The sequence below is a fragment of the Monosiga brevicollis genome, genomic scaffold (genome assembly GCF_000002865.3).
Source record: "Monosiga brevicollis MX1 MONBRscaffold_28 genomic scaffold, whole genome shotgun sequence".
NCBI classification, from domain to species: domain Eukaryota; class Choanoflagellata; order Craspedida; family Salpingoecidae; genus Monosiga; species Monosiga brevicollis.
Genome location: NW_001865065.1, coordinates 157,582 through 170,822, shown reverse-complemented (window position 1 = coordinate 170,822; position 13,241 = coordinate 157,582). Strand labels below are relative to the sequence as shown.

At 54.5% G+C, this 13,241-nt stretch overlaps 5 protein-coding genes across 5 annotated transcripts in view; 2 read left to right on the top strand and 3 right to left on the bottom strand.

The window, feature by feature from the left end:
• The window catches only part of MONBRDRAFT_28677 (uncharacterized protein), a gene marked incomplete at both ends in the record, with an annotated part of 5,158 nt that extends 2,707 nt beyond the window's left edge, over positions 1 to 2,451 (bottom strand). Inside the window, 4 exons of the mRNA XM_001749080.1 lie at positions 309 to 412; positions 525 to 883; positions 984 to 1,463; positions 1,642 to 2,451. Coding sequence (XP_001749132.1) covers positions 309 to 412; positions 525 to 883; positions 984 to 1,463; positions 1,642 to 2,451 — 1,753 coding nt within the window. The remainder of the gene's footprint in view (positions 1 to 308; positions 413 to 524; positions 884 to 983; positions 1,464 to 1,641) is intronic.
• A 1,582-nt stretch (positions 2,452 to 4,033) lies between these two features.
• On the top strand, positions 4,034 to 6,489 carry MONBRDRAFT_28676 (uncharacterized protein; the record flags this gene model as incomplete). The annotated part of the gene is made up of 3 exons (XM_001749167.1): positions 4,034 to 5,688; positions 5,788 to 5,914; positions 6,322 to 6,489. The coding sequence occupies 3 exons, from the start codon at positions 4,034 to 4,036 to the stop codon at positions 6,487 to 6,489; spliced, it is 1,950 nt and encodes a 649-aa protein (XP_001749219.1).
• A 906-nt stretch (positions 6,490 to 7,395) lies between these two features.
• MONBRDRAFT_11311 (uncharacterized protein) lies at positions 7,396 to 9,385 on the bottom strand (the record flags this gene model as incomplete). Its single annotated transcript, XM_001749079.1, has 6 exons — positions 7,396 to 7,726; positions 7,840 to 7,918; positions 8,018 to 8,186; positions 8,269 to 8,310; positions 8,414 to 8,496; positions 9,154 to 9,385. 6 exons carry the CDS (start codon positions 9,383 to 9,385, stop codon positions 7,396 to 7,398), a joined length of 936 nt encoding a protein of 311 aa, XP_001749131.1.
• A 600-nt stretch (positions 9,386 to 9,985) lies between these two features.
• Positions 9,986 to 11,023, top strand: MONBRDRAFT_21690 (uncharacterized protein; the record flags this gene model as incomplete). Its single annotated transcript, XM_001749166.1, has 6 exons — positions 9,986 to 10,108; positions 10,206 to 10,253; positions 10,369 to 10,430; positions 10,585 to 10,656; positions 10,751 to 10,812; positions 10,890 to 11,023. The coding sequence occupies 6 exons, from the start codon at positions 9,986 to 9,988 to the stop codon at positions 11,021 to 11,023; spliced, it is 501 nt and encodes a 166-aa protein (XP_001749218.1).
• A 614-nt stretch (positions 11,024 to 11,637) lies between these two features.
• MONBRDRAFT_28673 (uncharacterized protein) lies at positions 11,638 to 12,654 on the bottom strand (the record flags this gene model as incomplete). The annotated part of the gene is made up of 6 exons (XM_001749078.1): positions 11,638 to 11,776; positions 11,886 to 12,004; positions 12,100 to 12,167; positions 12,289 to 12,329; positions 12,437 to 12,564; positions 12,601 to 12,654. The coding sequence occupies 6 exons, from the start codon at positions 12,652 to 12,654 to the stop codon at positions 11,638 to 11,640; spliced, it is 549 nt and encodes a 182-aa protein (XP_001749130.1).
• Between the last annotated feature and the right edge of the window lie 587 nt (positions 12,655 to 13,241).

Below are 13,241 nucleotides of genomic sequence, written 5' to 3'. Positions count from 1 at the left end.
GGGCCCCCCCCCCCCCCCCGTGAGTGGTGTGTGGTTGGTGGCCCACATGCCAAAAACGACGGTGCCTGCCCTGAACAACAAGTTTTAAGCAATAATTGATATCTCATTTGAAACTCCCCCTCATGATTGCTTTGAGAACATTGACATGTGAAAAACGGAAAGAGGCGGACTAGCTGAAGCGCACACGGGAAGCAGATTAATAAGAATATGCACAGGAACACTGGACTTGAGTCAAGTGCTGTCATCGCACACGGCTGGAAGAGTAGCGAGCAAGGAGATTAGGCCAGCGAGCGACTGCTTCGTCTGACTGAGCTCCCGAGTCACGTTCCGCTGCTCAGTTTCCAAAAGAGCCAAATTGGTGTCCAGCTTCGTCTCGTGTTGCTGCAGCCAAGCCACGCTGGTGCTCAGTGCCCTAAAGGCTCACGAAATTTGGCCCCAATCGCCGGCACACGTGTAATGAGAGGACCATCGCAGGGCGCAACAAGGCTGAGCAAAGTCAACTGATGAACAAAGGCCTGACACACCCCAAGTCAAACTCGAGCGTATTCAGTTCCGCTGAGCGCTGGCGCGTTGAATTGAGCGCTGCCTCCACACGAGTCCACAACACTTCGAGCTCTTGAGCATGCTGGCAGCGCTCGACTGCACAGGCTGAGCCCACTGCCACCTGAAGCTCCAGCTCGTGCTGAGCAACTGGTTGTGCTGCACTCAGACTAACCGCAGCGTCGTTGAGCCGAGCCAGGAGACTAGTCTCCGAGGACAGCGCCATCTGGCGCTTGGCTAGTGTGGCAGACACCTGAATGGTCGTGTCTTGCAACACTGAGAGGGTAGCAGCAATTCGTGTCTGATTGGCCAAAACTTGCACATGTGCCTCGGCACTCAGAAGCTGCAGAGTGTTGCGTGAATGGCGAGTGGTGAGCAAATGCGGCATGTTGCGCAGAAGCCAGCACGAGCACCTGGAATTGTGCGAGATGTACCCACAGTACCTGCTGCGCGATGGTGGCGTGAGTTGAGACGGCCATGTTGAGTGCAGCATTGATCTCAGCAAGGCTGTTGTTTACGGAAGCGGTCAGGGTGGCTTCGGCATGAACCGTTTCTGGACTGAGCTGATCGTACTGAGACAGCGTAGCGGCGAGCGCCTCGAGCGCCGTCAGCTCATGGACATAGCCATGAACTTCGGCGACTGCCGTTGACGTGCGTTCGCGCAGGTTTGCAAACGCGTCGACCTCGGCCAACAGTCGGGCTTCGTGTTGAGTAGCGACGGAGGATGTTTGGGCGTAGCCGTGTAGTTGAGTGGAGAGTTTGGCTTCCTGGGCTTCAATGGCAGCTATGGGCAACTCGGGCAGATCGGCTCGCGTAGCCGCCAATTTCTCCGCAGCGTCATCCAGGCCTGCGCGCTGGGCAGCAGGATCAAACGCCTCAATCTGGTTGGATAACTTGGTGACACCTGCCTGAGCTGTTTCAGCCTGTATTGACGGAAAATGTGCATCGACCAGGGGTGCCAAGCATTCAACAAACAAGGCGAGAAAGCAAAGGATCATCCCAGAACAAGGCAGGTCAAAACAGAACGACGCAGCCGATGTGAGCAACAGATGATGTGTTGATAAGCAGAGGGGAAAAAGCGTTCTGCAAAAGACGGCTTACGCGGGCTGTGTCAAGAAGAAGGGTCATGGCGAGCGTGTCGGCGGCTCGCGAGGTGTCGGCGGCGCCCAGAAACTGCACGTGCTGTTCCGTGTGCGAAGCTTCGGTGGCCTGCACTTGGGCGTCCAGGTGGGAACGCTCGCGATTGATGTCCCCAGGCACGTCGAGGAGGTCGACCAGAGCCTCGATGTGTGCCGGTTCCAAATCTCGAGCCTTGGTGCTGAGCTCGGCCTCGATTGAGACGAGTTGAGATGCCTCACCGGCCTTGGTCAAGAGGATGTCACCAATCCAGTCTGCTTGCGACTCAACGGCCGAGACTTGAGCTTGTGCGCGAGTCAACTCGGCGCTGTGAGTGGCACTTTGATCGAGAGCTGGGGCATAGGCTCGAAAGCCAGTGTCAATCAGAGCCTCGGCCTGTGCGACGCGGGGCTGCAACGCATCGGCGGCCACGCGCGCGGCGTGATGCTGGACGTCAAGCGCGTCCAATCGCTTGAGAAGCTGATCAAGCGCGGCACGGTGCTGGGCAACAGTGTCGACGACCTGGCCCAAGTCGGTGGCCAGCGAGTGTGCACGAGCGGGAAAGGGATGTTCCTGACCGGTCATGGCCCAAGCTTGGCGGTCAAAGTGCAGGCGGGCCTCGACGCTGTCGATGGCTTGGCGAAGCTGGAGCTCGGCATCATCGGCCGCTTCGTAGCATTCGTGACAAGCTGGTGCCTGGGCATCGGCACCCCAGACTGCAAAGGGCGGTGCGGACCAAGTGAACAAAACGCCCAAACCTGCCAGAACGGCAGCCGCACGAAAGGATGGCGCCATCCTAAGAAGATGTTCGAGGACCACGTTGGTATCGATTGGGCGCAGACCGATCAAGGGCACAAGGGGAACAACGAGGCAGCTGAGTAAAGCTCTCAGAGACGAGCCCGCCGAGGAAAATGTGCAGACAATTGGATGGACATCCTCTCTCTTTCGATCAAGAGTGATCGCGTCGATCACTCACAGCTATACATGCATGCATGCATTGTTTTCCTGCCTTTTTTTTTTTTTTTTTTTTTTTTTTTTCTCTCTCTCTCTCTCTCTCTCTCTCTCTCTCTCCCTTTCTCTTTCTCTGTTGTCTTCCTCTCTCAGGCTCTTCGCTGGTCGGGGGTGTGCGCTGATACAGCGACCAGCCAGAATTGTTGAAAAGACAGTGCGTGTTGGAGTGTGTTGCGAGAAAAAAGTCTACGGAGTTTTGCTTCAAACGAAGCACAAGGTTCGTGAGATAGCCACCCGATGCTCTAGTAATAATCACTTTATGGACTCTCATTAATGATTCTGGTAAACGCTGTTTCAAGAGGCGGTTCAACAGATCCATCCCTTAATCCGATGCATCGCAAGTTTTCAATCTTGACAAACCGCTCAATGATCTCACCCCACCCGATCGCCGTCCTCGTTGAATACTGCCGCGTAGTGCGCAGTAGTGCGAAGAGAGAGACATGAGAGAGACATGAGAGAGAAATGAGAGAGAAATGAGAGAGAAATGAGAGAGAAATGAGAGAGAAATGAGAGAGAAATGAGAGAGAAATGAGAGAGAAATGAGAGAGAAATGAGAGAGAAATGAGAGAGGAGAGGAAATAAAAACATTACCACACGTGAGCTACGCGGGAAAATGGACTGTGTACGTTTGGTTACAGATTTGGGACGTTGATTAGGTAGACGACCCACTCCTTCCTTGCTGCCTTGCTTGCTGCCTTGCGGCTCTGGCCGTCCAAAGGGTTCTCGGTCATGATGACTCTTCGAGTGCGCCTCGGGAACAAACTGGGCGCGCGCGCGCGCGTGTGTGGGTGAGTGAGTGAGTGTGTGTGTGTGTGAAAGTGTGTGTTCTCACCCGTGTCAGGACTCGCACTACAAGCGAACCCCTTCCGCCTTCATCACATCTCATTTTTCCTCTTGAAGTTTATCTCATTTTCACACACACACACACACACACACACACACACACACTTTCTCTTATTCATACACACACATCTGTCTCTCTGTCTCTCTCTGTCCTCTCTCTCTCACGCGGGTGGGCTCAGGCTTGAATGGCGGCGAGGGGTTGTTTTTGCCGTGGCTCGGGTGGCGTGAGCAGCAAGACGGCAACAAAAACAGTCTTGTTTCGTCACTCTCCAGCTCATAGGGTCCAGCGGCAGTCGCGCCATTGTTGGCCTGTGTACGTTGCCGCGCCCGGAGACGTCGGAGGCGGCACCGAGAGCAGCAAGGCGTGCATGACACTAAGCTCGCTTCTTTTGCCTGCCCCCACACTCATCACAACCAGCCGCTCATCGCAGTCCTCGGCCTTGGGCGCTTTCCAAAGAGAAAAGACCCCTCTCTCTTCACTCCGCCCCCTCGTGGCCCCATCGCTGACTTATTGTGCCCTACCATGAGACGTCCGACGACAACCTGGGGCTGCGCACTCGTGCTGAGCCTCCTATTGCTCCAATCCAATCCCACTCTAGCTCTCGATGAATCCCTCTTTGACAACAATTGCCAGTATGAGACCTGTCGCCCCTGCAACGGCATGGTTTTTATGCGGCTGGACTACGCCTTACCCGAAAACTGCGCGTTTACGAGCGACTTCGTTTTTCCCCACGGCCACGTCTGCAACTTTGGCTGCGATGGTGCACACTTCTTCACTCCTCGCTTTGTATGCATGGACGGGGAGTGGCGTTGGCCTCTTGAGGTGACCGCCAATGAAACCTGCAGCTACTATGCCGCCTGTACCTACAATCGCAGTGCCGAGCACGGGCCCAGCTTGGAGTGTCCCGCGTGTGGCCGCTCCAGCACAATCACCACGCTTCCAAGCCTCATGTCTGCCGACCTTGAGTATGTTGATGTGAGCTGCCAAGCCCTTACATCCATTAGCCGTTTTACCATGCTCAACCTCCGACGTCTTCGTTATTTCAACGCCAGCCACAACGGCAATGTATTGAGCTCGTCCAAGGCCATGCGCATCCTGCTGGCCCTCGAAACCCTGGACGTCAGCTACACCGACCTTGAGGATCAGCTTTTGAGCCCTCTCTTCTTGCCCTCCCTCCTGGAGAACCTGACAAGCTTGCAATTGCATGGCATGCCCGTCCACTTTTTGGACCCAGACACGTTTGCTGGGACCTTTCCCAGGGCCTGCGACCGCAACTACAGCTTCGCTTTCTCGTCTCGTCTCGTCAATTGCACGTGTGCCTTGGACCCCACCCCCGGCGACTGTGGTCGCATCACCTGCTCCCCCTCTTGTTTTTCCATACTGCCTGAGCCCGAGCCCATATCCTGCACCAACTACATGCCCAACGGTACGGCTCTGCCCACGGCTTGGAGCGAAGACACGCTCGATTCGCCCCAGCGCTTCTGCGACGGGCATATTGACTGTCGAAACGGCTTTGACGAGCAGATCTGTGACTTCTACTTGAAAGCCGATGACGACACCAATCAGTTTGTTCAAGTCGTTCTCGTGGCACGTCACAGCACGGTGACCCGCTTTATCATGCGCCGCGGCCTGGCCGCTCTCATGCCCGACTTGCAAGAGCCCATCAAGATGGCAGGCACTGACAACCTCTATCGCATTCAAATGATACTCAAGCCCACCTTTGAGGGCGACTTCAACCGCACCATCTTTGGAGAGGAATACCTCAGCTTCAATACCACAGTCCGCATTCTGAACCAGGCCCAAAGCCAGCTCATTCTTCACAAACCCGACCAAGTTCCTTTAGTGAGCAACATGTCCACTGTGTCTGGGTTTCCCAACTGGGCCCCCGGTGGGTTGGTAACCACAGCCTTTCCTACGTCAAGCACGCCCAATGCAGTGACGACAGCTCCAAGAGGCCTGGCCTCACACTCTAATCTCAACACGGGCGTCATTGTTGGTGCAACACTGGCCTGCGTCCTGGTGTTGACTGCAATCGGGGCGCTCCTGCTTGTCACCCGACAGCGGCAGCTCGCACCCACGCACCGAGCCCTTCACACTGCTCGCCTGGCCTTGCAAGCGTCCGAAAACTTGGGGGAAACCCTGCCCAAACTGGAGGCAGAAACACTTTTCCTTGATCCGTGCGTACCTCGGATTTGCCAGGCCTGACTTGATATTTCATCCTAAAGCCAGGAGCCAAGCTCACTGCTCGATTGTTGCCCACGCACACGATATTGCAGCGACCAATTTGACCTGGGACAGGATTTGGGCAGAGGCCACTTTGGTCGTGTCGCGCAGGCGCGCTGGCACGATGGAGATCAACAGTCATACGTGGCCATCAAGATTATGCCCACCACTCAAAATAAGGTAATTTCACCTTGACCGCCCCCGCCGCTGTGTGTCGGCCCATTCCGTCTGCTCACATTTACCCATCTGAACCCGGGTTCCATTCGCTTTCCACCTTCGTCAAGGATGAATTGTTGCGCATCTTGACCGAGGTATTGGTGTTGCGGTCCCTTGAGCACCCCCACATCATTGCCTGCCATGGGTTAACCGAGTATCAGCGACAATTGGGAATCGTTTTGGAGCTGGCTCCGCTGGGAAGCCTGCACGATCATCTGGCCCGCGGATCCGGCCCTGGATGCACCACTCCTTTAGCTCGGCGCTATCTTTGGCTTCATCAGGTGCGGTACCAAATGGGCGAGGGCCAGTGTCTCGCAGCAGCTCTTTGTTTGTGATATGCACTTGATATGTCTGCCTGGGCATGATCATAGATTGCCTCGGCACTGGCATTTTTGCACGGTCGTCAAACGGTGCATCGGGATCTCGCTAGTCGCAATGTCCTTCTATGCAACCTCCACACCTGCAAGCTGGCTGATTTTGGCTGTATGTTTCGTCTCGAGTCTGCGCCCATCATTGCCGCAAGTACTAACATTCATTAATTCATTAAACTGTGGCAATGCTTGCACCATGATCGCTCCCTGCAACTAGTGAGCCGAGTGCTTGAGGCTAACAGTGACTACTACACCCCTTCACATGATGGGCACTTGCCTTTTCGGTGAGCTGGCTCCTGTGCCCAGTGTTTTACATGTTTTGTGTAGACGTGTGGAATCAAGAGTTTGTGTGTGTGTGTGTGTGTGTGTGTGTGTGTCTGTGTCTGTGTGTCTGTTTTCAACTCCACCCACACACACGGTCTTATCTAATCATTGCCTTTTTCCCTTAGGCGTTTGAGTCCCGAGTGCTTGCATGGCCAGCCATTCACTCGCGCAAGCGATGTCTGGGCTTTTGGGCTGTTGGGATCTGAAGTCTTGATGGGCGAGAGTCCCCTCGCGGCGTTGAGCGTTGCGCAGTTGAGCATCTTTTTGGACCGTGGTCACCGACCGATGCTGCCCGACAACACCTTGCCGTCGTGTGCAGCGTTAGTCCTCGGCCGATTTGTCGAAAGTTGGATGGGACATATCTCACACCCCTTCCTTTTTTGTTATTTGCGGGCCCGTGTAGAATCATACGCGCGTGTTGGTCTGCAGACCCCGCGGATCGACCACCGGCAGCCAAAGCTGCAGAGCAGCTAGCGCAATGCGTGGTCGAGTCGGGCGAAAGTCTCGACTCGAAAGATGGTTCCATGGCAGTTAACCTGGCCTTCGCGACGGAAACGCGCATTTAATCGCCGGTCGACTTGGCTTGTGAACTTGCAATCGATAGTGGGCCACTCCAATTCACATGAAAAAGAACAAACGAACCATTTGTACACAACGAAATCGTTACTGTTCGCTTGGTACTCGCTTGCAATCCGTTGGACACCGCACGGAAGGCAAAAGCAAAAGCAAGCGTTGCGTGGCACTGCCACATTACTCATCATCCTCGGGATGGGGCTCGCGCAGTTGCTTACTGTGGAGGGTGCGCCCAGCCATTTCCAAGAGAGCCTCCTCTTCATGGCGCCCGTCCAAAATACTCTTTTGCCCAGCTGCTTGTTCGGGGCTGGGACCCACACGCCAAGCCTCACAAGCATCAATCACAAAGTCCTCAGAAGCCGCCAGGCTGGGGCTTTTGAAGGTTGTACTTGGTTTGCCCTTGCTATGGCCGTTGGTCAGGGCCGCATCCACGTAAAGCGCAAAGTAATTGAGCTGACCACCAAAGCCTAAACCATTGGGCATGGTTTTCATGCCTTGGTTCATGTACCTGCGCAGATATAGTCAAGCGAGAGGGAGGCGTGGAGGGAGGGAGGCAGTGGAAGTGATATTGAGTGTCAACAGTGGCATCGCGTTGGGTCAAGACTGGGGCGATGTGCTGACATGAAGTGGTCGTTGAGGCCCGATGCCTCGTAGAGACGCAACTCGGGCTCGAGCTTGAAGAGAAAGGTCGCGTTGCTCCCTGCACACCCCGAAGAGATGAGCATGGCCGCTCACGGATGCCAAGGAACAGGGTGGGCCAGCTCGAGTAGATGCACCTTGACTGAGCGCTCAGACTGACCAAAGAACTGGGGCTGAACGCTCCATGATTCAGGAGCAAAGCCCCCAAAAACGTGGCCTTGCTTGTCGCGGAAGACAAGCACTGTAGCGCCTGCCTGGGTGATGCGCCCACTAAAAGTGGCAAAAGAGGATCCATCGCGGGCCGACGAGTACAGGAGGTGCCACTGATTCTACAGAAAAGGTTAGAACGGGACATGCAGATTGAAGGCTAATCTCAATCGATGCGTCAAGGTTTGCGCGCAGGCGTGGTACCTGAAGGGGCCCGGCGAGGTTGGCATTGATGATAAAGGCTGCCTGTGGCAGCAAAAGCACATTGAGAAATAACGCATGGTGCACTCTTGGATCGGCCAATGAGATGCTGTAATAGGGCTTGGGGGACGCCTGGGTTCGGACTGACCTCGGGGGATAAGAGGTCGGCAGTGGTTGGGGGCAGCACGATCTGATCTTCTTCACGTGGCGACAAGTCGAGGGCACGCGTCGCTGCGCATAAGACGTTGAATAGAGAGACGTGATGTGCAATGCCACTGCACACGCCCCAACAGAGGGGCCGAGTTTGAGTTGCAAGGCAAACCAACAAAGGAAGAGAGAGCCATGAGTCAGGAGGGCGAATGGATGAGGATGACCAAGTGCCACACGCAGTGTGTGGGCTCAAACCTAGACAGACTGCTGGTGCTAGCGTAATCTTGGCCTGCGGTAAGGCCATGGGCCCAGTATTCTACGTAAATTTGAATGCGTGGACTGTCGCCGGTGGACTGGCGACGTTTGATCGCAGGATGGGAATGAGAGCAGCAGCTAGGGTGACAACTCACGGTTTGACAAAATGGAAAGTTGGCAAGCCAAGCGGGAATGGTACCGATGCAGTGGCAGATGTGGAGGGAAGTCCAGCCAGTACAAGCGGGGTCAAGCGAGAGCAGAGCTCGGCTTTGGAGAGGCGAGCGTCGCGACCAGCCAGAGCCCATGTCATGAGCGTGGCAACTTCACGGCGACTGCCCATCGTTCGTTGCGCCAGCATGGAGAAGACTAGGCCCTTGGTGGCCGAGTTCTGGGCTGCCTCGGGACCTGATGGCAACGATTCTTTAGGTATCGTCTTGGCAGGACGTTGGGGGAGTGGCGTGAGAACAGGTAAGGCACACTCACCAGGTAACAAGTCTTGGGCCGCTCCAGCTATCAATCGCTGGCAGGCGGCTGCCTCTAGTCCAAGGTGGGCCGCTAGCGCCTCGGCGGGAATGGCGTGCACAGCTTTGCCGTCATGCTGCCCGTTCCTGACATGTGAAATGCCTTCCCAAACCTTCTCGGCGGCACTCCCATGGGTACCGAGGCGTCGCTGCGCCGCATCCAACAGCACGTCCCGACTCCCGCTCTGCCCCATCACGGCCCGTTTCGCAAGGTCGAGCGAGTCAAAATTTCTCCACACACGCGCGCGCCAAGCCTTCAGGCTGATCCGCAACCACACCCACAGCGGCAACTGATAACCAGATGCCTCTTTCACTCGTCAGTCAGTCAGTCAGCCCGTCAATCAGCCCGTCAGCCAGCCAATCCAGTGGCTCCAGTTGTGGCACCAGTAGTCCAGCCGCAGCTGTTCCCGTCGTCCTTCCGTCGTGACGCCACCGCGACAGAAAAAAAAAAAAAAAAATGCGCAAAAGCGCGTCTCTCTCACAAGCAGTTTATAATTTCAAGTCACCTTCCTAATATTGACCTCAACTTGTTCTTGTGTGTGTCTGTGTGTTGTCTCTGTCTCTCTGCTACCCCGTACACTTTTTTCAGTGTCTCTGATTTCCCTCAAATTGCTTCACTATATCCCTCCGTGCCTCTGTTCCACTTCTCCTCTGTCTCTGATTTTCATCTCAAATTCGTTCCTCCCTCTGCTTTTTAGATGAATTATTAAATTTTTTCTCTGCGCGCACACACACTCTCGTTCACTCTCTCTCGCTCTCTCTCTCTCTCTCTCTCGTTCACTCGTGTGTGTGTCATGTCAGTCCCTCCCGCATCATGGCGGCCGCCCACGGTCGAGTTTAAGACCTCAATGGGCACGATGGTCTTTGAACTGTATTGGGATCATGCGCCCAATACGTGTCGCAACTTTGCTGAACTGGTACGTGGTGTGGTGATGGATGTATGACTTGCAGAAGTGGTTTGGAACACTCCTCACCTTGTGGTTGCTCGTTGTGCTGCTCGGCTCGGTCGCTCAGGCTCGCCGCGGATACTACAACAACGTGGTCTTCCATCGTATCATCAAGGTGTGTGCTGCTGATTATCTTGCACGCACGTCTGTCCCCTCTTGGAATTTGGCATTTGTCTCACATGCTCGACCCTGTTGCTGGTTGTGTTTGGCGCTCTCGTTCGATGCGACAGGACTTTATGCTGCAGACGGGCGATCCTACAGGCACTGGCCGCGGTGGCCAGTCCATCTATGGGTAAGCCTTGCGAGAGTGTGGCCCAAATTGCTTGCCACGCTGACTTGTGCGCTCGGACCTTCATTCTCGTTCATTCTTTTTGCCAACCTTTGCTTCTTCTCTTCTTCTTCTTCTTCTTCTTCTTCTTTTATCATCTCTTCGGACCATTGACCAGCGAAAAGTTCAACGACGAGATTCATCCGCAGCTCAAGCACTCGGGTGCTGGCATCCTTTCCATGGCCAACAGGTAAAGCAAAATCTGGCCTGTGCTTTTGCGTTTGCTTTGACGCCCACCATCATCTTGGTCTCTGCCTCACGCCGACCTTTGCGTGTATTTATAGCGGTCCCAACACCAATGGCTCGCAATTCTTCATCACACTGGCACCTTGCGCCTGGCTTGATGGTGGGTCGGCTACCACCCCTACCCCACCGCTGCCTTCTTCTTGGGGATACGCATTGCTTACAACTTGTCTTTCGCAGGCAAACACACGATCTTTGGTCGCGTGCAGTCAGGCATGCGTGTGGCCCAACGCATGGGCTTGGTGGAGACTGACCCCAACGACAGGTTTGTCCCCGTTTTGCCGGGCCACACATGCCTGCTACACGCCAACTGACACACAACGTCCTTGAATCAAGAGTTTTGGTTGTGAATGTTGTTGTGTGAAAAGCTTCGGACTACTCTCGACTGGCGACTCATTGGTTGTGGTGGCCGCACGCCATTTTCACGTCTTTGTTTCGAGTGCAGGCCTGCCACCGAAGTCAAGATCTTCTCAGCCGGCCTGCCTCAGGCCCTCGAGTATTAGAAGCAGATGGACATGTGAGTTGGAGCCTCATGGGAGGCACAAGTCCTGTCTGCTCCCCATAGCCTTGCCGTGCCGGCCCGAGATTGACAAAATACAAGAATAAAAAGGCAGAAGGACGTGTGGAATTGAGAGAACTGAGCGTGAACGACCTCGGACATGCCGCGTCACTTTGGGCCTGCCATCATTCATCAGATACATAGCCATACCATGGCACCCGTCTTACGCCATGGGCAGTCAAACGCGACGGCACTGCTCATGCACACACGTCCTGCAACAACGCCGTCATGAGATTTAAATGTCAATTTCCTCTTTTTTTTTTTTTTTTAATGTTCCTGTTTTTTTTTTTTAAATCCAAGCACACCAGGAATCGCCGGCGTTGCAGATTCGGTCGGAAGCTTTTTTTCTTTCCTTGGGGGTCGACTCGACTATGCTTGCTGATCAGCGATGGGGTTGGCGTGTATTGTAATGGAACGAATCTTAATGTCCATTTTGGGCCGATGCTTGCGTTGATCCACCACAGGGGTCTTTTCGATGGCGTCCAAGGTATCAAAGCCGTCGATGGTGCTATGTACACAAACGAGCCGACAAACGATGGGAACAAGAGGATGTCAGACCCAACCTGATGGGGGCAACAAGTGGAGCCGGCCATCGGGAGCCCCAAAGGCATGCGTACCGGCCGAAGATGGTGTACTTGCGGTCAAGATGGGGGGCCTTGCCGTAAGTGATGAAAAACTGTGAGCGGTTGGTGTTGGGGCCCTTGTTGGCCATTGATAGGATGCCACGTGCGTTGTGCTGAATGAATAGCGTTGATGGAACGTGTGAGATGACACGGGCGCTCACTCTCACAAAGGCAGACTCGCAATCCGACGAGAACACAAGTCACATACACGAAGACCCGGAGGAAACTCGTCCTCAAACTCTCCGCCCCAGATAGAGTCACCACCCTTGCCCGTGCCTGCGACCACAAATTAAATGGCGTTGACCAGAGAGAGTAAGAGGGAGAGGCCTTGTCCCTGGTTCCGACCAACAGATTGAAAAGAATGGCGCTTGTGCAGGGAAGCCTATAGCGCGCACACCTGTGGGATCTCCGGTCTGCATCATAAAGCCCTTGATGTTGCTGTGGAGGTGAGTTTGTAATCGCAAGTGGAGGTGAGCTCTTTGACGACGGCAAAAGAAGGTCCTTGGGGCACCCTGCAACACGCGGGCTCGCCCAGCTGCACACACCGATGAATTTTGCAGCCATCGTAGTAGCCGCTGGCACAGAGAGCCAAAAAGTTTTCCGCAGCCCGCTCGACCTGATCACAAAAGACCTCAACCTTAATGTCCCCCAGATCTGTATGCAGCGTTACACTCTACGCGCATGGTTCCACAAACATGAGATGGTTGACCGCAGCACGACGAGCGCAAGCGCGCCACCCCTCAAAGGCGGCCGTCGGGGCCATCGAGCCAACGTTCACCAACGACGACACCACTCACCATGACACTGGTTCACACTGCCAGGACGTCCACAGCACCTCTGCCCCCGTTGCTCAGTTCTGCCTGTTCACAACCCGGGCCGTCCACGTCTGTTCCAAGCAAGCACGCCCACCCCCACTACCACACACACACACACACAGCACCTGATGCTCGTGATCCAAAAAAAAAAAAAAAAAAAAAAAGAGAGCTTGCGGGAAAGAGAGAGAGAGTTTGCGACTGGCACCCGAATAAATTCAGAGATGCTGTCTCTACTCCCTATTCTTACAGTGCTAAACATAACGCATTTGCAGAGATGGGAGACATAAAAGTGATGGGTGCAGAGATGTATCCTGATACCACGAACAGAAAAAGGTTGTGACGAAAGTGTGATGATTGTCATACTTTCTCTTCCACACACACACACACACACGAGGAGGTGCGCTTTTTGTTTTCTTTCCTCTCTGAATTTGTCTCGCACTTGGTTCATACTCTCTGCTCTTGCTTTATGTTTACAGGCTATTGGACAATCTTTTTCCCGTGACGCGATACATCTCTGCGCAGCTCATCACGTCGC